Source organism: Chenopodium quinoa, unplaced genomic scaffold, assembly GCF_001683475.1.
Source record: "Chenopodium quinoa cultivar QQ74 unplaced genomic scaffold, ASM168347v1, whole genome shotgun sequence".
Classification (NCBI taxonomy): domain Eukaryota; kingdom Viridiplantae; phylum Streptophyta; class Magnoliopsida; order Caryophyllales; family Amaranthaceae; genus Chenopodium; species Chenopodium quinoa.
In genome coordinates this window covers 4,736,906-4,760,650 of record NW_018743858.1, presented here as the reverse complement: position 1 = coordinate 4,760,650, position 23,745 = coordinate 4,736,906, and the positions used below count along the sequence as shown (strand labels likewise).

The window sequence follows — 23,745 nt, the reverse complement described above, 5'->3', positions numbered from 1 at the left end:
TTACTATGATATTAATTACATCTAAAGAGTTTATAGTAACTTTTGACCTTCTTTTGGGTAACTTTTTAACCTGATATAATTTTGAAGTATATAAACCTATAAACAATGAAATAAGTACTATAAGGGTAATATATTTATTTTCTCTTATTAAGATTTAATTTTTACTTATTTTAAGAGAGTAATTCTATTGATAAAACATAGATTATTTTGAGTACATTTTGAGCTTCCTTTTTTTTTTTTTTTTTTGAAATTAAACTAATTTAAACCCCTTTTCTTTATTTTATTTTTTATTTTTTATTTTTATTTTTTTTCTTTGTTTTCTCTATATATGAGAGTCTTCTTTCCAATTTTCCAGATTTTTGATACTCATCTATGGATGAGATTTGTATTTAGGGTTTTTATAATTAGAAAGGTGATCTGGATTCACATGGGTTTAGGTCTTGTCATCAACTCTATAATCAATACATCAGCGCGGGATACAAATGTCTCTACTTGGAAAGATGTGAAGATATCGCTCGAAAATCACTGCTTGCCTGACACTTGAAGCGGTGGAGTATAAGCTGTGCCGAAAGTCGTTATGATATTGATTGTAAAAGTTGATCTAGATATGTTCTTTACAAGTCTCTTCAAGTTTTACAATCAATATCATAACAACTTTTCGGCATAGCTTATACTCCACCGCTTCAAGTCTCTATTATTATTTTAGATGTCATACGACTAATTATTAATGAAATTGCTCTTCCCTGTAAAATAAAATAAAATAAATAAATAAATATATATATATATATATATATATATATAGGATTAGGATCATGTAAAAACAAGTCTTATGGTAAAAACTGAAAACAATTAATCCTAGCCGTAGATTATAATCTAGCGGATGACATCTAATGTATATATCCTAATTTTGTCTCTCCTCCCGCGAAAACACTTTCTCTCTCATCTGTTATTTTCTTCCTCCTCTTCCTTCTCTCTTCACTTTCTCTCTCCTAATTTCTCGACAATTTTTCCCCAAAGTTTCACGCTACTTTTTCAAACACCGCTGCAATTACTTTGATTTTTAGCAATTTCTCAGCTCTACGATCTATTATCAGGTGAGTTTTTTGTGGTAATTTCTCTATTTTTGCACGATTTGAGGTTATTAGGTTTCTGAAATTTTGTTTGCTTGAATTTCATGAGTATTTTTTTGTAGATTCAACCGGAAATTTAATGTCTATTGTGTTTTTCGTGTATGATTTGTGTTTAATTTTGTAATTTTGCAAGTTTTTTTTTTTATTTATTTTTTCGATTTGATTTGATTTTTTGATTTTCAACTTAAGTTCGTTTTAGTAGGAGTATTTTTTAAATGTATTTTGTTTAATTTTGCTTAATTTAAGTAAACTAGTTTTTTATTTGTATTTTTGCTCAAAATTCTACTTTTGTTGTTGTTCTTTACCTTTTTAGTAACACGATTTTTGTGTTTCCGATTTTAGTAAATTAAGTTTGGGTGATTTTAGTAACATGCATGTTTGATTATGACGAGAATAGCTCAAATTAAGATAATCACGTTTCAATTTTAGATGATAAGAAACTTGATTTGATTTGAATTGAGCATAATTTTGTTTTTGTTGATTTCGATTTGTGCTTATTTTTGCGGATATATAGTTCGATTTTAGATTTCGAATTTCAGAGATTTAGTGTTCGAATTTAGGGTTTGATTTTAGCTGATTTTTGCGGATTTTGATTTTGATGTTGAGGAGTTCAGTTTTGTTGAGTTGCTAGATGCTGGGGGAGAAGTGACTGGTAGGATTGTGTTTCTCCTTGATGAGTCATTAGCTATTTTGAGTGTCTCTTCTAAAAAAAGTTGTGTATGGGATATGAAAAAGGATGGTAAAGGAAAGGAGACATGGAGGATATGGTTTTCAGGGGACTTAAATTTAAAGGCTTCTGATTTTATCAAAGATTGCACTAACAAAAATAATGTAGTGATTCTTCATGTTAAGAACACTGATGATTTTTGTAGTACACTCTGGAATCGCATTTTATTATAACAACAGGAATCAGCAATTGTCTTGTTGGTTGCCTTAGTTTTGGTTTTGGTTGTTTCCTAGCTTGTATGTTGCTAGCTTAGTTGTACCAGATGGTGATTGTGTTTCATGTGTCTGGTTTTGGAGGGGTGTTGGACTATGTTTTTTTTGAAGTTTTGTTTTAAAAAAAGGTCACTATGCTATAAAAAGAGGCAACTACTTTGGTTTCTTTTGTTTATCTTTTCGTATGTCTTGTTACAGGGTGCAACAAGGATTTTCATTCGATTTGGATTAGATTATATTCCTATGGTGAGAACTAGAGGTGGTGCGACTTTTAAAAAAAGGAGAGGCCTTCGTAGTTCAACAGGAGGAGTTAAATTGAAAGATACAGGAGGTATGATGAATGTTTGATTTTTGGATTATTAACCTTAATATTCAATTTTTGAATTATATGATGTTAATTTTTTGAGTTGCTAACTAGCTTATAGAGAGAAGGTACGTGCGAAAATAAGGATGGTAGTATAATTTGGAAATGATGAGTTTGTATATAAGAGAATAACAATTATATAAATGTAGGTAACATGATCAGCAAAGAACAAATCAGAATAATTGTTAAACAGACATCATTTATTTTATAAAGTTGTCTAAAATTGTAAAATGAGTGTATTCTTATGATAAATGAGTGTATGCTTATGATAAAGTACCACATACCATGCATACGTCATCTTGACAGATTTTGTCTCCTGCTTGTGATTCGGAGCCTGCCAAGATTGGCAAACCATGATATAAATTGGGTTTTAGGGGCTGCCAATTTATTCCAAACAACATAGGACCAATGAAAAAACCTGTAATGCTTGCACCTTGTTTATTGAGTACTTAAGCTTTAAGTTGCAGTGGTTTATGTAACATTTTGGCTATAGCTCATTACTTTTTTGCATTAACTCTTCCATAACCAACACACCTGTTGTGGTGGCTTGCATTCCAGCCAATTTCCATCTTATAAATACATAGTGTGGGCCCAATTGACCCATACAGAGTTTTATCCAAAGCATGTAGTCTATAATTCCTAAACCCCTAGCCTTGTTTGGTTTATACAATGGTTATCCCAGGCTACATAGCCTAGCCTCTAACATTGAGTTCCTTTCATCCCATAAGAAAGCTCTGCAAATGCCATTGATCGTCTTTTAAACTCCCTTTAGGGAATATGATAAAGATTTGAGCCCTACAAGTGTGTAGACTCATGCGGACAATGTTTATCGTGCACCTTGCCTCAAAAGACAAACGCTTACTACTCCATTTGCTAATTCATGTTGTTATTTGCTCACACTTACCCGCCTTCCATTTCTGTGAGTTATAGATATCCCTGGAATTTACCTTAATCTAAAGATGACAATTATGTAATGCAGTAATATCATAATCTTGCATACCAGAAACATACATTTACGTCTTTTCTTTATTTCTTTGATTGCAGACCTGAAGTATCGGCTAATCATTGAAATGAATTCTAGCTGAACTTTTTTCCTATTACTCAATGTTTTGACAAATGTTGTTTATAGTATTGAATAGAAGCTTCAATGACAGCACTCAATAGGTTTAGACTTCATAGTACCAAGCCCCAACTATTTTAATAATTGAGCCTTTTTTTTTTTTTTTTTAATGAGTTTGACTAGCCAATAGACTCTGAATGGGTGGAAATTTTTTATATTTTAGCCTTCATCAAATATCCAACAACATTTAGCCTTTTGCTGATGGAAACTACCTTATTGATAATGAATTCCAATGTGGTCATGATACTGATAATTCTTTGTAAAAAAGCTTCTATTCAAGCTGCATCAAAGTTCTTTTAAACATACGATGCTAGAAATTGGCCCAAGTCCAAACCTAGTGACAATTTGATGCTGCACAGAGCTCTATCACCTGATTTGGTTGTATATGGTGTTATTATTGATGGCCTTCTAAAGAATGAGAAGGTAAAATTGTAAAATGATCGCTTAACAGTCTGTTTAATTATTTGGTGGATGCAATATCTCCATTTCCACATGTAGCAGGGCCTTATGTAGAGGTAGAAATTAAAGACAAAGACTCCAACTCAATCGGTAGAACATTGGTGAATTAATCAGTCATGGATTCAATGTTAGGGAAGGTTCCCTAGCAAAAGTCTCCGTATTATATGATGTTAATTTTTTAGCAATACTAACTAGTAACACCTGTTAATAGACTAGTTGCTTCTATTATGATAGTCTCCTAATACTATAGAATGTAGGTCCCTATATTAATATAAAAGTTACTATATTATTAGTTCTCTATGTAACTGAAAAAGATCACTATATCAATGACAATGATTATTATTTTTAAGTTATTAGTTTGCTATATTATAATTATTTGCTAGATGAAAATGAAGATAATTGTATATATAACTATATGCTTGCGTGTTTTTGGTATGTTTATTCTTATTTAGGTATGATTAATGTTTGATTTTTGGATTATTATACCTTAATATTCAATTTTTTGAATTATATTATGTTAATTGCCACCAATACTAACTAGTAACACCTGTTAATATACTACTTGCTTCTATTATGATAGTATCCTAATACTATAGAATGTAGGTCCCTATATTAATATAAAAGTTACTATATTATTAGTTCCCTATTATTATAATTTTTTTCTAGATGAAAATGAAGATAATTGTATGCTTGCATGTGTTTAGCATGTATCAATCTCAATGATGAAGATGAAGAGCATATTGATGGTGGAAGCAAAATGATTGATGATGATACTAACAGAGATAAAGATGCTTGTATTGAAAAAGGATTGAAAAATAAAGCTATCACTAAGAAAAAGAAACCTTCTACTATTGAGAGTGATATACCTTTGTCAACTGTGATGGAAGGAAAGAAGGGGAATGAGTCTTCTTCTTCACATGCTATTGTTTTGTCAGCTAAGAAGAGAAATTTGGATGAAAATGAAGGTCTTAAAGTGAAGAAAGTGAAGGCAAATAAGGATAAGAACATTGTGATTCATAGGCAAGAATCTGCAATCATAGATGGTGATGTACATATGTAAGTAAATATTTGTTTCTTTTTTTTGAAGTTTTGTTTAAAAAAAAGGTCTCTATGCTATAAAAAGAGGCAACTATTTTGGTTTCTTTTGTTTATCTTTTCGTATGTCTTGTTACAGGGTACAACGAGGATTTAAAACACGTTGCAGGCCATTTCATTTAGTAGAGATGATTAAAAAAATTTTAGATGATCAAATCAAGGTTGTTAAAGAAATTGGCTTTGGAGGTTTGTTATCTTTGAAGGTGAAACGAACTGCAACTGATATGCTATCATGGTTGGTAGATTGTTTTGATCATGGTAGTTGCATGTTTACTATTGATAGTAAAAAAGATTTTGTTGTGACTGAATTTGATGTGTATGATGTTTTTTGCCTTCCTTGCAAAACATCTAAGAAAGTTGAAGAAATTTCTCGTTGTGCTAATGTCATCAACCCTGATTATGATTTAAAGGTTAAATGGAGGTCTCATTTTGGTCTTATGGGTGAGAATGATCAGATTCCTTTGGGTTTTTTGGAATCTAAGATCCCTTTACTAGTAGATGGCGGGGAAGAATTCAGACAACTTTTTATCATGCATGCTTTTTCAAGTTTTTTAGCACCTACGTCCAACAGAACTGTAGATTTGAGAATTGTAAAATGTTTGGTTGATGTTAATCAAATAAGAACTTATGATTGGTCAAAATATGTCTTAGATAGACTTTGTGAAGCTGTGAAGAGCTATAAAGAAGGAAATATAGAATGGTTTTGTGGTTGTGTTTTGATGTTAGAGATTATCTATTTTCATCGATTGAGGTTTAGGAATGTTGTGTTAAATTCTACAATACCTTTATTTCAACATTGGACTGATGTGGATATAAGAGATAGAATTAGAAATGAAAAGTTGTCCAAGGGTTTTGGATGTGGCATTCTTGAGTTTGATACATATCTAGTGAGTGAGAAGTTGCAATTTGAGGATGGACAAGTTGTTTGTAATCAATTCAAGGAAGCTCCTGTGAATCAAACTTCTAGAAAAGAATCTGTTGTTTATGAAGGTGTCCGTAGCAATGTTAAGGGTGTTATTCAGTTTGAGCTACCTGCTAGTTCAATGTCTAATGAGGAAATCCGTTCAATTGCTATTGATGTAAGTATTTTACCCTTTAATTCTATCTGTGTGGTTTTTTTTTTTTATTTTTTTTATTATTATTATTTTACTAAATCTAAGTGCTACATTTTTTTTTCACAGGAAGTTTATGAGAAGTTTTTGCTCATGAAAAGAGATTTAGAAGTGGTATCTAACTTCTATATGAATGAGTTGAAAGTCTTATTTCAGACTCGTAAACCTAATGATGGTTCAACTTCGACACCTCCAATGTCCCAAACTGATTTATTCTTTATGGATCCTCGTGTTCATGAAATTGTTGATGAGATTGTGTCTCTTGTAAATTGGGTAAGCAAAGTGCCTAATGGTTTGGATGATGATGATATTGATGATAATGGTGCACCTGCAAAAGAGATTAATGTTGTAGTCGGTGAAGTTCTAAGGATAGGTTTTGAGCATGTTTTGAGTAATGGAAAATCTAAATGATCCCTTGCTATGGATGTTAGTCTCTTTGGTGATAAAGTTACATATGTAACTCAATATATGAATTCAAGTAATAAGGATATGAAGGTTTTGGATGCAGTTGTCCAGGAACTTGTTGACTACTGCATTAGTGATTATCATGGTTTCGATCTCAAGTAAGTCATGTCATGATTCTTTTTATTATTTATTTTTCAAATTTTAATAATAAGTGACTATGCTAATATACATGTGTCTTTTTATTTCCTTGTACAGTGAGGTGTTGGTATCTTTTGGCAAACCATTTGAGATTACAAGGAATGAATTCCTTTCATTAGGCGAACTGACTATTGCTATATCTTCTGTTATTATTGATTGTTGGGCTTTGTTGCTTAATGAAAACCAGAAGAGTAGTGCACATGGACCTCAAAAACTATATTTTTGGTGTTTCTCAAAGTGTAAGTATCTTTCAGCTATTCAGTTACTATATCATTATAATGGTAGTTATTCATTATAAAAAATTCATAAATTAATTTCACTATGTATTGAAAACAGTCACTATGATTCATAAATTAATTTCACTATGCAATGAAAACAGTCACTATGTAATTCAAGTAATTACATTTAAGAAAAATAACTCTACCTTCTAATTTTTTTTAATATTTATTAATGTTTGATCTTTTTTAGGCTTTTTTACTGGAAGTTGCAAACACAGATAGTAACACACAAGACATTGACAAGCTATTTGACATTTGGTCAAGATGGTTGTTCATTCCTTGCAATGATTTTGATATTGCAAATGTTGAGTTGGTAATACATTGCAAATGTTGACAATCATTTTTCAACTAAGTACTTTTATATTAAGTTTTTCAAGTTTAATAGTTGTTTATTTATTTATTGCAGATATTTATTCCTATACTCTTGAATGGGCACTTTTTCCTAATTGTTGTGAATTTGAAGGAAGAAAAGCTTCAGTTCATTGATAATATGAGTTATGATACAAAGTACATGAGTGAGGTTGAGAAGTTCTCTGATGTTCTGGTAAAAATATGATATTTTGGATTTTATTTGTATTTTTCTAGTTAGGATATGCTTCATGGAACCTAAAGTATTAATTTATTTTGCCTAGAGTGATATGCTGAGTATTTTTCTTGATCAACGCCTTCCTCAAAGTAATGACTCGGTGAAGAACATGATTGAGTATACTTTGGAGTCACCTTATGTAAATTGGAAGTCTGGAAAACAGAAGAATAATGATAGTGGCATTTATACTATGGTCAGCATGCTTTACTTTGATGGAGCTGATGTGTTCAACTGCGATGTTTTGAAAACGGTTATCTCGTCTCATTTTTTTATTTGGCTTTCAATTTTTATTATATTAACTATTTCCTCCATGGAATTTAACTAGCTTTTTTATTCTAATTTTTGCTTAAATTAATATATTAGGTTTCAACTAGACGGGCATTGAGAGCTCAGATTGCTGCTACTCTGGTATTGTCTGATATGAACATTGTCAGAGATGAAGTTCTTGAAAAGCTATCTGAATTCAGATTAATAAGGAGTGAAGTTGCAAAAGATGTTTTTGATGGGATTAAGAAGAAAACAAAGCAAGGTAAAAAGGAAAAGAAAGTATAGGCAAACTAACAAATATGTGGATGAAGTTTTTTGCTCGGAAGTATTTGTATTTTGCAAAGAAGTAGGAAATCTAATGTAATGATGTAGTTTGCATCAACAAATGGATAATCTAACAAATTTGTATAAGTGTTAATATAGAACAATATGATATGTTCCAGTTCATTCAAAGCTTTTGAATTGGTGGTATTGGTAGTTCTTTTGATATGTAATCCTTAATTGACATTCAAGAAGTTTAGTGAAATATATATTAGTTATAAAATTGGTGCCTATGGTATAAAAAAAGGTATCTATATTATTTAGAAAGGTATCTATGTTATTTAAAAGGTTTCTATATTATAAGGTCACTATGTATTTAAAAAGGTAGTTTTGTTATTTAAAAGGTTTCTATATTATAAAGTCACTATGTATTTAAAATGTTATTAGTTCAATGTGTTATATATAATTAAGTTATAATGCAAAATTGTCACCATATTCATTATTCTATTTTGTATACATATGTGACAAGTTTTCAAGTACCTATGATAAATATTTACCTAAAAATGCCTAACTTTTTTTTTGTCTTAAAAAAGAAAATAAAAACTTGAAAAAGATATTATATGAATTTTTATAGTCACTATGTAAGTAAAATGACATTATATGACATAAAAATTTCCAATTGCTATGTGATGCAAAAAGATCACTATGATATGGAAGAACGTTACTATGTGATTAAGAAGATTTTTATAATAGTCTGTCTCTATTTAAATAAAAAGTCGAAATGTAAGGTAAAAGTATCGTATTTATATTAATCTATTCTTAAGCTATTCAATTAGTATATCAATTAAAAGAACGAGCCCCTCCTTCACTAACTTTTTATTGGCTTAATCGATGTGGGTTAGAAAAATTGTTAAAATCTGAGTATTTTTTTATAACGGTTGGTATATCATAATAAAGGTCATCATATCCTTAAAAAGGTTACCATAGAATAAGGTTCCAATACGATGAAAAAAAATCACTATGACATTATAAACACGTGCTATAATATAAATTGAAGTTATTATATGCCAAAAGGTCACTACATCAAAATAACAATATAAAGGTCAATAAAAAGTTTTACAATAAAAGGTTACCCTATCAATAAAATTTTAACAATAAAAGGTCCCTGTTTAATATATGTGAAACAATAACAGTCACTTTATCAATAAAAAGGGCACTATAGCAATATATTATTTCTCTCCTCTCATCTCCTCTATTTCAGCACTAGGCCGTCTGATGTTCCTTCTTGTAAATATGAAGTCGTTTTGCAGCCTTTCTACTCTTCTTTGAAATCCTGAAATCATGTACATGAACATATAAAGTGAAAATCCAGTGGGAAGTAAACATAGTAAAAAATTTATTTATTTTTTGTACAAAAATACCTCATTCAAGTTCGATTTTTTTTTGCGGACAATTCCGACTATCATGGTTTGTTCTCTGACCACAAGTTCTACAAAGTCTATCTTTCCTTTGGCTTTCCTCAATAGCTATCTCTTTGTCAGATTTTTCCTTTTCCCACTACCACTACCTTTGTTGGAAGACTTGTTTGGAGGAAGAATATCAACAACTATGTCATTAGATCCAATAAATAATTCGATGTGTTTATTTTTTGCCTCACGTTTATCAACTGGACTTATAGAATCCAAGGCTTTCATCTCATTTTCAAAAGATATTAGCTTAGACAACAATGACTCAAGGCATTCAACTTTCTCCTCACAAATACTTACACATGAAAAAAACCTGCACCATAAATCACCAACTAGCTTTTGCTTCTTATCCTTCTCTGCCCTATCAAGCAAGTTGTTTAAGCCAAAAATTGGTTTCTTCATAGCTTCTTTAGTCCAACGATGCAAAACATAATGCCTTGGAATCTCAATCAAGAACTTTCCTTTCATGACAAAGAGAATGTGACGACATAATATTCCAACAGATTCAAACATTTTACAAGAGCATGAAGCAACATTAGAACACAAGACATATGTGACATGATAGCTTTTTTTCCTTGTGTTGTCGACAATTCTATATTGCTCAATCCCTTTTTCTTCTTTGATGGTAATACTACTTATACCACAATTGTACAAAGCATGCTTGAATTCCTTTTGGAATATGTAAAATACATTATGAGTGTAAACAAATGCAGCATGCTTTTCCAAGTGTAGGGGGGTGACAAGTTGGGATGTGTAGTTTTCGATGTAGCGTTAAACTTATCTTGTGTGTGCCTTTGAGCATCTATTGCAGATTCATAACGAAACCACAACTCAACCAATAACAAACGCTAATTGGTGAAATTAGTGAAAAAGCTATATTCACTCTCTGATCTTTGAGTTGACCTTAAAATCCCACCCATAAAAAGGTTACTAAAGTAGGAAGGAATCCACATATTCCTTATATTATACATATTTTTAAACCAATCTTCATTCACTAAATCAAATTCAGACATCACAAACTGCCAACCAATTTCTAATTCTTCTGGTTCAAGGTCTCTATTCCAAACAACAGAGTTCAATTTATGAAGAAAGTCAGTTTCTAAGCATAATTTGGGTCCTACCTTTTGTGGCACTTTTTTCATAATGTGCCACATACAAAACCTATGTTTTGCCTTATCAAGAACTTTTTCAATTGCCACTTTCATCGCAGGGTCTTGATCTGTCATGATACAGGTAGGATGACAATTATTCATTGCCTTTAAGAAAGTTTCAAATAACCATTCAAAGGATTCAATATCCTCCTTTGCAAGTAAGCCTATCCCAAAAGTCACACACTTACCATGGTGATCAACACCCGTAAATGGGGAAAAAACCATAGAGTATTTGTTGGTGTCAAATGTTGTATCAAATGTAATCATATCACCGAACAACGAATAATTTTTTCTACTAATTGCATCTGCCCAAAATACTCTTGTCAAGCGTTGATGTTCATCCATACAATGCTCAAAGAAAAAGGCACCTTTACTCTTTTCAGATTTTTCTTTCAAATTGTTTATAAACATCGAAGCATCTTTCTCTTGTATGTAAGCTTTCAAATCTCGATTAAAGTTCTTGAAATCATTCAATGTTGCACCTATATTATCATAGCTACCAAGATGTTCTTTCATCAACTTATAAGACTTGTTTGGACCAATTTTCAATCTAGAGTTGTCAAAAATGAATTTTTTCTGGCCAATTTTAAGGTTTCCAACATTTGCCAAAAAATTCATTGTGTTGGGAGAAGCAAGATTATGGCTATGAGATTCATGAAAGACATAAACCATCCATTTTCCATCTGAACGTTCTCTAAACCCAATCATTGCATTACATCCAACAAGATTTATAGTTCTTTTTCTAGCTTTACGATTTTCATCTTTCTTAGAAACTTTTGCTTTAGTTTCACCATCCTTCGTAAACCCTTGTTTATTACAATGTAAATATTTCAAGTAAACTTTATCACTATCTTTAATTCTCTTTTCAGTACCTAGTATTACCACAAACCCACCAAATCTAGCATATTGCTTATAAAAATCAACACCTTTAAGTAAGGAATCAAAAAGCATACCAAGTGTAGGCTTTAGTTCAGGGGGACAACACGGTATAAACTCTTTTGTTCCTCTAGGAGTGTAACACACACTTGGGCCCTTTAGTGACGGTAAGTTTTCAGCAACATTGGTAGTTGTAGATGTATTTGAGCAACTACCTTCTTCTAACTCCTCTTGCATTATCTGCATATAATAGCAAATATATGGTTTAAAATGGGTACTATAATAAAATAAATATGATCCATTCAATGGTGCAACTAACTGGACACCAACAAAAACAGTCTAAAATATATGGTTATGGTATCATAAAAAAGAGTTACTATATGGTATTAACCAAGTTGTTAGTCATTTAAGCAAATACACAAACACCTTATGTGCAACAATTTCTCCTAGTGTTTAATATCATATATCCAGGAAAAAAAAACTTTAATATAAATATATATATATATATATATATATATATATATATATTGCAAATCCTTATACAAAAACGAAAAAAGAGCATATTGTTGATGAGGATTGAAACTACGAGTTGATGAGATTGAAACTAAAAAACAGAGCACTATTATAAAAACAGTCTACAATAATCACATACAAGAAAATAACCTACCATGCGCAATCAACTAGAAATTCATGAAATTCAGCTTATATTCAAGGAAATAATCACAGTTATATCAGTATTGTAAGCCGCAATCAACTAGAAATTTAGCTAAAAACAGAAATTAAAAAATGAAAAACACTTACTAAGATTATTGAGGAAGCCCCAAATTATTAAAGAATCACGAGCCCTCAATTTTGGGAGTAAATAATCAAGATAGGCCTAAAATTTGACGAATTGAGGAATTGACAATTTGATAAGGAGATGAAAAGAGGATTTGCTGAGATTTTGCGTTTTTCAGCAAAATTAACAGAGGATTTGCTGAGATTTTGTGTACCTTGTATTTCAACCGTTAGATTATATCATTAATAATCAATGGCTGAGATTTGCTGTTTTTAGTTTTCACCATAAGCTCTGTTTTTAGCGGAACCTCCCCGTATATATATATATACTAACCGCGCCCGCTGCTTTAAAATTGTTTACCTAAAGCCGCAATCAACTAGAAATTTAGCTAAAAACATTAATTAAAGAATGACCAATGTGGACTAAACTTGAGTGTTACCTTTATGTCAATTTTATTATTTTTCAACAATTTGATGCCAATTCAACTAGTGTTACAAGCATAATTATTAAAATCCCGATTTAAATTAAATTTTAGAATCTTACGATTTTAATTATGATTCATGTATGTCCATATGATTCGATCTACAATTATATCAGATTTTACATATTTCTCTTAACTAGCGATAATCTTACAGATTTAAAACATGCTTACATATTGTAGACACCTGATTGTGTCTCCCCAAAATTCAAACCCAGTGATGAGTGTTTTTCACGTTTTGATTGACGAGTTCGGCAAGGAGTTGAAGAGTCATGCAAAGTTCCCTTAGGCCTTTTCCATATTTCTAAACCTTATCCAAAATAATTTTAACCTAAAAACATCCATTTCGTGTCTTTAAATCCAAAAACATTCATTTCGTGCCCAGACCATAAAAACGTCCAATCTGATTATTTTGGTCCATTTTTCCAGTCCAATTCCTGTTTAGTTAATAGGGTGTTTGAAAAGAGCTTTCCAACGATATATTATAAGCCCAAATCCGACTTAAAACGAGTGAGATATGACTAAAATACTAAACCGAGCCCAAATCGAGCCTAGGCCCACCTTTAGTACGACCCAATGATTATATGGAGTCCAAATATTTTATTTAGGCCCCATATGATCATATTCCTAATCCTAAATCAGCTAGGAACCTTTAGAAACTTCTAGAAGGTTCTAATTTATCCTTTCCGAAAAGATAAAGATCAAAAGTTTAAAATTAAATAAAACTCTTACGATAATCCTTAATTTTTCAGAAGACGTATGGATATATTTTCAAATAAAAAACCCATCAGAAACCAAACTTTGTAGGAACTTCGATATCTTATGAATGATAGGCGTGTTGCGTACCTAACAAAAATAACCTAACAAGACCACTACTATGTAGACGGACAAGTAAGGATCGAATCCCAAGAGACTAAGGTTCACCTAATTAAATAGACTCAAATAATCACTAAGCAAGTAACAATCAATGGTGAAATATTCTAAGAACTAATATATAAAGAACTCAATAAATCTAAAGAATGTGATAAATCAATGAACTAAAACATCCAAGATCAAGTATCACCACAATTACGATCGATGCAATTATCTATCTACCCCTGGCATACAAATCCAATTAACATGGGGAAAAGCAAACCCTAATCAATACCAAGGACCTCTCTCGAGTATCAATGGCTTCTCTAACCACAATCAAGCCTATTCTCATGGAATCATGCAAATTAGAGACATTAAACACTTTACTTCGCTTCCCAATTATCAATTCAACTACTCTCGTGATGAATCTCAAACCCTAAATTGATCTACTCAAATCCGTTAAAACCCAACTCTCGTTGTGATTAAAACTATGGAATAATAACAATACTAATTATGTCTAATCTAGTATTGGCATAATCAAAATCAATTTAGCATAAATAATCGCAATTATCATTAGAGAATTTAAAGAATCAATTCATGCATCGATCACAATTGGGCTACCCTAGATCTTGGAATATAAAAAACTACTCACACATATTGAAATAAGCAATAGCAAAAATAATCAAAGAAAACATAATTAAGAAATAAGGGATGAAAGGAAAATACCAAATCTTGAAATAAATGGAGATTGCAAAAGTAGAACTTGAATCTTAAATTACAAAAGCAACGTAAAAGTTTTAGAGAAAACTAGGTCTAATAATGAATGCTAGATCGTGAAATATAATTAAGTTTGGGGTATTTATATTCCCAACAAAAAGATAAAAAACGTAAGAAAATTCAGCGCATAACCCTCCTAAGAGGCATGGACGTGCCTACAAGAGGCACGGACGTGCCTCACTTCGAGTAAGGTTCTTCTCATCTTCTGGACTCTAGGCAAGGATGTGCCTATATATATTGGGCACGGACGTGCCTCATATGCAGATTCGAAGGCAGCAGCAGAGACACAGACGTGCCTCTATGAGACACGGACGTGTCTCACTTCTAGAGAATTTCCCTCAGTTTCCGAGGCTTAGGCACGGACGTGCCTAAGCTGGGCATGGGCGTGCCTCTCTTAAACATGGCCGTGCTTGACTCTAAAAAGGCCTAAGTGACTCGTTCTTTGACCAACGAACTTCGTGAAGGTCCGTGGGCCTCGATTTAGTCTCATGACTTCATAAAATCTCTAAATTAGCTTCGCTAATCCTGAAATACATCAAAAACAACGAAACTACCCATAAAAGTATCGAATCATCAAAACTAAACCAAATCAAACCAAAATGAACTAAAATACTAAGCTAGACTAATAAGAACAACTAAAAAGAGGCTAACAATTATGCAAAAAACACGGCTTATCGATGAACCATCGGCAGCGATAGGTTTAACACGCTGCGTTAGCCCTATCGCAACTCGACACGGGCCATCGCGCCGCGACAGAGAAGTTCTATTTCAGTTCAGACTTCTGATCTTTTTCGATCAATCGACTCACTTTTTTCCTTATAAGTAGAGGTCGTTTTCCCCGATTCCTGATTAGCTACAATCATCATCAACAATCATCAACCACAATCATCAATAAGCCTGAGATCCCTAAACCCATGTTCTTAGCCTAAACACATCCTAGACACATCCCAATCATTCACAATACTTCATTTGCGTGATTCGAATACTCCAAACCATACTCAACGTTGTCTTCGACTGCGACGTGAAAGGTTGATATTTCTGAGGATTCGGACCCAAATCTATATTTCTATTCCTAATAATTTAATTTACTCTATTGGTTTTACTTTCTTGAAGTTTACTAACGTGTGTATTATTTTATAGCAATTAAGAAAGTCAAAGCATCGAAGTAAGTAATTTAATTACTCTTTGGTAGAAAATATGTTTAGGATAATGCTTTGATTTTATTATTAGTAACATGCTAGGATTGTTATTAATCTGTTTAATACCATGCCTAGGATCTTGCTGCTAACGATGTTTTTATGATGTTAATTATGTGTTGCTTGATTGTCCATCGTTTATTGTTATTACTTTATCACGCCCTCTTTTGTAGGTGCAAAGGGAATTCGTAATTGAAATCACGCTTAATAAGATAATTAATAATTGAATTTAGGCTTAACATGATTTTAATTTAAGTGATCACTAATGTTAGATTTAATTGTACATTAATAATCCACCAACATAAATTAAACAAGTTTAGGATTAATTTGATGTAGTATGTTAATTGAAAAGCGCATGAATATCAATAAGAGTCAAGTAGAGGCCTATTTAGGGCGTGTTTGATATCTTTGAATGTTGAATTCGTACCATCATCTCTGAACATCTAGTCATGGTTCCAAACCACTATGGACTTATGGAGTTAGCAATCTTTGTGATTGTAAATGGAGTGTAACCTTCACAATCGTGAACAGTTTACAAGTTCCTAAACTTGTTGGCGAATCTTTTTCTTTAGCTTCTTTTCCTTGGAGCGCCGCTGTGCCTAAAAACATGAGCCACACGTAGGTCAAGAAAAATTTCCCCACACGGATTTATTTATAAATAAAAATTGTAAATTATTAGTTGCTTAGTGGGTAAACATATATTTTCTATTAAAATTTAGGTTTTAACTTATAATTTAAATATATTCAATGAAATTTATTTGGATATGACGTCTTAATTATGCATGTGTGTAGAATCTTACGATTCGATTCAGAGAACCCTTTCGATTCAAAGTAGATTATCTATCCAATTTTATAAATTTGGGTATAATTTTGTGTCAATATTTGCTACATACTCTAAAATTGATGTCAATGAGTGTAATTTAAACTTTTGTCATCCCATGTATGGACTCATGCTTACTGTTGCACTTTAATCTTTGCACAACTCTATGTTTTCATTTTGATGTTGTCGAAGTTGTCTATGACATAGCCACAATCTTCTTTCTCCCATTCAGTTTTTACAGGTGAATTTTAACTTTTCAAATAACAGTTTCACATTTACCACTAGCTAACAAATCTCGGCCAAATTTCTACCCAAGTGAAATCAACGAATTTTGTTTATTATCTTTTTAAATCTACCCTTTGTTTTCTCAATTGCAAAATAAGCACCTGAAGAAAACTCGGTTTCCAAAAATAAAGTGACATTTTAACCAATCCAGAATAATATGACATTGGGAGACAAGTGTTCAAAATAAAACCTCACCACCACAAACTCTAAACTAAAAATCCCACCCCAAAACCCCCATCAGCTAGCCCAACCCCTTCCCTTTTCCCGTCAGTCATAACCCTCCCTCCCCCTACTTTTTTTTTTTTGTGCGATGGTTGGGCAAGAGAGAGAAGGGTGTTTCGGTTAGGGTTAGTGGTGGTGCTGGTAATTTTGCCGATTAATTAAGGTGATTTCGATGAGGATGGGTGGTGGCTAGGGTGGTTTTGGCGATGGTGGGTGGTGGCTAGTTGGGTGGTTTCGGTGTGGGTGATGGCTAAGGTAGTTTTAAAGCAGCCACATTCTATTTTGAGAGATACTCTAAAGGTCATATTATTTTGAGATAATCATAAAGTTAGTTATTTTTGTAAAACTAGTCAAATGTCATTTTATTCTTGATAATTTTTCCGGTGTAATTATAAGATAGTGCTCATTAGCATTCAACAAAAGATGAAGAACATCTACTAATTGGATGTTGGAGCAGTGGTGATTGGACTGCTTTTGGTAGGAAGGGCCGCATGCTCGATGCCCTACAATAAAAAGGGGGAAGGGGGGTTGGAACCTAACTACGCAAAACTGATCCCGAATTCGGATTAGTTAGTAAAAAGGTGAAATGAATGGAATACCAAAAAAAATGAAGAGTATCTTCCCCTAGCAAGAGCCCAAATTATAGGACCACTAGGAAGTTGAGAAAGGGGAGGAGGTATTATCCACTCCTTACAAAGGATCGAAGTTATGAGCTCAAGTGGTTAGAGCTTTCTTCCTAGTTCTAGAGATCCTGGGATCGATTTTCATCATCTGCCCTTATAGTTCTCTAAACACACAAAAAAAAAAGGGAAAAAAAAAAAAGTAGATTAAAAAATGATTGAAAAAGTGGGGTTAGTATGTACTACGTAGTATAAATCATAGCTTTTCTTTTGAATAATTGTGAATTAAGAATTGTATATATTATATATTGTGTAGTTGTACGTTTATATGGGGTGATTTTATTTTATTTATTTATTTATTTATTTTGTATAGATAGATTAACTAAAGGTAAATACAAAGTCTTATATGTGCCTGGCCACATGGTGTGACCATCCATCTTGATGGTTACTTCATAAGTGTTATACGGGTTACTCGTTCAGCTTTATAGGGGTTATCTCATTAGTGCTATAGGGGTTACTTAAGGGTTTCACAGTCAGTATTACAGGGGTTACTCATTCAGTATAATAGGGGTTACTTTGTTATTTTACAAGTGGTAACATGATGTTGCTAGCCGCACACAAAATGAACTGAAATGTAAATTGTGTAGATAAAGAAAACCAATGGCATATTTTAGGGGTAAAAGTAGGATAATGTTATAAACAATTTTTCAAATCAAAAAAAAAAAAAAAAAAAAAAAAAAAAAAAAAAAAAAAAAAAAAAACCTATTTGGGAGGGATAAGAAATGGTTTTGGAGGGGAAAAAAAGTTTTGTTTTAGTAGGTATATAGATTTCAATCTTGCATTAGGTAATTCAAATTAATGATTTTTTCATATCAAGAGTCCAAGATTATATCATTGCTGCTCACAAAGTATAACCACATAGACAAAGAAATGAATTTGAAGATTATACGATGTCAAACATAAGACACAGTTGTACATTAAAAATTGTTGTGTTTATTATTATAGTGCTTCTTGAAGCCAAAATTAATCATATCTACTTTGCCCATTATTATTGTAAGTATGACTTTTTAAATTTTCATAACTTAATTAAAAAAACTGGTAGTGACACTCCATACTAAAATATGCTGCACAACATGAAAACTCAACAACATTTTAGCAAGAACAACAAAACAAAGAGAATCAACTAAAATTTTCTATGCAGCTAACTATTACTTACGTTACAATAAAAAATTCAAACAACATCACCCAACAAGGCAACAACATATAAAGTAACACCACGTTAGCAATATTGTTGTTGTCCCGTGTACTATATACAAGACCGGAATGAAATTATTAGTATATATACCTACCTAATAATAGTGATGATACCAAAGAGGCCGAAACCAGTGAGAACCAACAGAAGAATGATAGGAGATCATGACCAAGAGCAAAACCACGACCAAAGCAACACCCCAAGGGGAACCTCCAACACGGTGGAACGAGTCGTGCTCGGGTTTAGGAATCCGAACCCAATACCAGCCCTTGGAAGACCCCGAGTTTCTAGGATTGTAGTTGGTACGCATCATGAAGATGAGCAAGGCAGGGAGAACAAGAAGAATAAGCTTCAAACTAAAGAAAGCACGATGAAGTGACTCTTTGTAAGGAAAATAAGTAGACAAGTAAAGGTAAAATACAACAACACCAAATAGAGCAAGTAAAGGCAAAGGAGGAGAGTTTAAGGAAGACATGGTTCGATTTCTCCAACTTTGTTTTAATTCTACACTACTACTACTACTTTTATCATTCTCTAATTTTAACCCTCCTTCCATTTTTGTAATATTTTCTTCTCTCTCTCTATTTTTTTTTTTTTTTTTTTTTTTTTGGTTCTTTTTTTTGTGGTTTAATTTGATAGTGGAAGAAAGTGTAGGGAAAAAAAGTATATGCACTGGCAAAGTAAAGTTCATATATTATATATTCGAAGGTTAGCTTTTATATGGTATAAATGCTGAAAAAAAAAAAAAAAGGTTTGATTCTATCCTTCGACTGCTTGGGAATTTTTGGACTCATTTATGGTTCACAGCTTGTAGAGGAATTGATGCCTTAACGCAACTTTTTTTTATTTTTTATTTGGTTTTGTTTTTTTATTGAGTTCTATGTTTTGGGTCCTTATCTTAGTTATACTTTTAATTCAACATACATGTAAATTGGCCTGCTAAATAACCCAACTCATATGCGTGCTAGAGGTTTTAAAACCACACTCGATTCGATCCGATTTAAAATTGATTCGAAAAATATCCGATTCAAATTTGGACTCGCGTGGGCATAATAATTTAGCATGACTCAACTTTAAAAATTCATCTGACCCGTTCTGACCCGACCTGACCTCCTCATACCTGATCCAATCATTCAAATTGACACCTCTAATTCATGCAGTGTATTTTTGTCTATTTGGGTCTTAAGGGTGCAATAGGCATGTAACAACACAAGCAGCGTTTTAATTTAAACGGACACACTTGCCTATTGCCAACTAAAGTATGAGGGTACATGTTTGAGACTTGTAACTGGTAGAGATGAAATCTAAAGGTAACAACCGCAAAAATCTATACTATTATTTAAAATTATAGGACAAGTTTTAACTATTGTTTGTGTTATATTTAATACTCCATCTGTTTTATAATGTTAGTTCCATATAGAATCAATCACATAAAATAAGAAAAGAAGAATATTTGGAATCTAACATTAAAGTACAATATAATTCATAATTAGTTTACCTTATTTAAATTTTTTAATTTGGTTTTTTTGGTTAATTATAAGTCATAATTGCATAATTCAAGGTAGACATTTCCTTACTTAGAGTCATGTCATCGATCCACAAACAATTAACTCCAAAAAAATTAAGTTAAAAATGGAACGTATTCAATATGGGTAGATCTTTTTGAAACGTCCAAAATAGTATATGAGACTAATATTAAAACAGAGGGAGTACTTCTTAAGATTTGTAGCGTTACATTTGTAGCAGTGGGTTCTTCATTTTGTTTTGGAAAATAATGTTGAAAGCCTGTTATGGATTTTTTTTTTTTTTTTGTTAATTATTATTCATAACATGAGTATTATGTCTATATATACAAGTACTTATTAGAAGTTAATTAGAATTCAAGAACATGGAATATTGCTAATGCATGATGGATGGAAGGTGTTCGATCAGGTAGAGTTACATAAAATATTCTTTTAATGAATAGAATAAATTAGCAAAGACATAATTTTCTGATAAATAACTTTTAATCCAATATATATACTTTAGAATACAATAAGTTGATTATAGGATAAAAATAGAAAGGCACCGCCTGCAGGAAGCTGGTGGAAGCATAAAAGTTTGGCAATGTCACCGCGCTCACCATTGCAATACTTTCATTTTTTGTAAGGACTAGACAACAAACAAGCCTACTAGCCTACTATATATCCCTCCAACTTTATCACTATTTCAGTATACGCCATTTTTTATTTTTGGGTTAAAAAAAAATAAGGTTTACCTCATGGACGACTAGTTTATAGTAACATAATTAACAAGAGTTGGCTCAATTGGTAAGCAGCTTAATGTCGTTTAAGGGAGATTTCGAATTTGAGCCTCACCGAATGCAAAAACTCTTGTTAGGAGACTCACCCACCATAAGCCAGATGTGCAACCTGAGTCGAATCTGAATTTAGACGAGCTAAGTGTTCCGGATGTACTCTGGTAACCCGTATCTAGGATCCATGAAGACTCTATCGTCCAGCTAAGTACCTACACAATCAATGTAAGCTAGCTAACCCTGGGATGAGTTCGGGGATAACCACTCCGATGATAAAATTAGTGAAGAGTTTAAGAAGAAGAAGAAGAGAGAATGATAAGAGGAGAGAGAGAGAGAGAGAGAGAGAGAGAGAGAGAGAGAGAGAGAGAGAGAGAGAGAGAGAGAGAGAGGGAGAGTGATAGTGGTTGTAGTTACCTTCAAATGGAGAGATAAGTGGCTATTTATAGGACAATTGCCAGGTGGTTGCATGCCATGCAAGTAATGAAGGTGCCACGTGTTGGTAGCTGTAGGGAATTTTTCAAACTCATCTTTGAGCCCTGCTGTGGTTCATGCTTTTAAGTATGGCGGCGTTCCAAGGAAAAGAAGCTAGAGATAAAAGAGTGGCCAACAAGTTTTAGGAACTTGTAAACCGTTCACGGGTGTGAAGGTTACCACCCATTCACGATCACAAAGGTCGCTAACTCCATAGTGATCCGGAACCATGACTGGATGTTAGGGGATATGGTACGAATCCAACCTAAAAGAGATTGAACCCGCCCTAAATAGGCCTCTACTCAATTCTTATAATATTCATGTGCGCTTTTCGATCAACATACATACATCAAGTTAATCTTAAACCTGTTTAATCTACATTGGTAAATTATTAATGCACAATCAAATCTATTATTGGTGATCACTTGAATAAAAATCATATTAGCCTAAATCAAATTATTAATTATCTTATTAGGTGTGATTTCAAGTACAAATTCCCTTTAAACCTGCAAAAAGGTGCGTGATCAAGCAATAACAATAAACTATGAATAATCAAGAAACATATGATTAATATAATAATCATCATCATAACAACATCATCAAAACATCATTAATAGTAAGATCCTAGGCATGATACTAGACGGATTAATAACGAATCCTAGCATGTCACTAATGCAAAATCAAAGCGTTATCCTAAACATGAAAGGCTTGGAGTATTTGAATCTCGTGAATGAGGAATGGGAGAATATCAAGGATGTGCTTAGGCTAAGTCTAAGAACATGGGGATCAAGAAAGAGAAGAGATGATTGAGATGATTGTGCAGATTGTTGATGATCTCAAATGGGGTAAAACGACCTCTATTTATAGGAAAAAAAGAGTTTCGAAGATCAGAAAAGATCAGAATTTGAAATGGAATAAAAAAGGTTTCATCGCGGGGCGATAGAAGTTTCGCGGCGCGATGGTTCTGTCGTTCTGCGTTAGTTTAAAACATGATTAAGTTGTATGGAGTTTGATTTCTAATAGAATTGGGTTAACAAAATACATCCGTACATCTTTGAATTTAATCGGGATAAGGACTATTAAAAGAGAAGTTTTATTCGGCTTTGAACTCTTTTGATCTTTATCTTTTCGAAAAATATAGATTAGAACCTTCTAGAGGATTCTAGAAACTCCTAAGAAATCACTACAAGAATCAGGTCGAATTCCGACGGACACGTAATTCCGTCGGAATAATCGGAATTTCCGACAAATTTATTATTCATCGGATATTTCTAACGAATTAAAAAATTCCATTGGAAATCCGTTGAAAATTCCCGACGAAAAATTATTCCGTCGAAAAATATGTACTTCAACGGATTTTTTCATCGCAACACTAAATTTCCAACGGAATTTATATCCGTCGGAATTTTCCGATGGAATATCCGTCAGAATCTAATTTAAAAAAAAATACCAAAACCTAAAACAGCCAAACCCCCCCCCCCCCCCCCACTTCATTTCCGCCTCTTCTTTCCCCTTTCTCCTTCTTTTTCTCTCTCCTCTCCTCTCCTTTTCTCTTCTCTTTCCTCTTCTTCTCAATCTCTCCTTTACTCCTCCTCCTTCTTCTCCTCCTCTTTCTCGATCTTCTTCTCCTTCTCCCTCCTCTTTCTCTTGTCTTCTTTCTCTTCTCTCTCTCCGTCCTCCTTTCCATCAACAACAACAACGATGCTACGACGACAACCACCACCAACGTCAACCACCACTTACATCAACACCAACAACAACGGCGCAACAACATTGGCGCCGACAACCACCATTGCAAGCCACCCACTCTCAAGGTTTTTGTTTTGTGGATCTAGTTTTAATTTAGGTTAGATTGTAGATCTAGTTAATTTTTTTATGTAATTGTAATGTTAATTTATAAATTTTATTAGATAATTATATATTTGTATATTTCCTTTAAATTTTGTTGTTTAATTATTGTTTTTTTTTTTAATTTTTTTTATGAAATTCTG

The 23,745-nt window shown here is 32.6% G+C and overlaps 2 protein-coding genes across 2 annotated transcripts; one reads left to right on the top strand and one right to left on the bottom strand.

The window, feature by feature from the left end:
- The first annotated feature begins 2,119 nt into the window (after window positions 1-2,119).
- Window positions 2,120-6,984, top strand: LOC110686343. Its single transcript, XM_021862935.1, has 6 exons — window positions 2,120-2,167; window positions 2,268-2,400; window positions 4,717-5,068; window positions 5,187-6,186; window positions 6,289-6,782; window positions 6,880-6,984. The coding sequence occupies exons 1-5, from the start codon at window positions 2,120-2,122 to the stop codon at window positions 6,628-6,630; spliced, it is 1,875 nt and encodes a 624-aa protein (XP_021718627.1). The 3' UTR covers window positions 6,631-6,782; window positions 6,880-6,984.
- Window positions 6,985-10,528: 3,544 nt separating this feature from the next.
- LOC110686342 (protein FAR1-RELATED SEQUENCE 5-like) lies at window positions 10,529-11,944 on the bottom strand. Its single transcript, XM_021862934.1, has one exon. The coding sequence runs from the start codon at window positions 11,942-11,944 to the stop codon at window positions 10,529-10,531; it is 1,416 nt and encodes a 471-aa protein (XP_021718626.1).
- Between the last annotated feature and the right edge of the window lie 11,801 nt (window positions 11,945-23,745).

Excerpts from the sequence above, each read along its gene's own strand:
- LOC110686343 (XM_021862935.1), top strand. The coding sequence starts at position 2,120 with ATGGTGATTGTGTTTCATGTGTCTGGTTTTGGAGGGGTGTTGGACTAT. Across the intron at positions 5,069-5,186 it reads ATAGATGGTGATGTACATAT|GGTACAACGAGGATTTAAAA; the intron begins GTAAGTAAATAT and ends GTCTTGTTACAG. Across the intron at positions 6,187-6,288 it reads TCCGTTCAATTGCTATTGAT|GAAGTTTATGAGAAGTTTTT; the intron begins GTAAGTATTTTA and ends TTTTTTTCACAG.
- LOC110686342 (XM_021862934.1), bottom strand. The coding sequence starts at position 11,944 with ATGCAAGAGGAGTTAGAAGAAGGTAGTTGCTCAAATACATCTACAACT.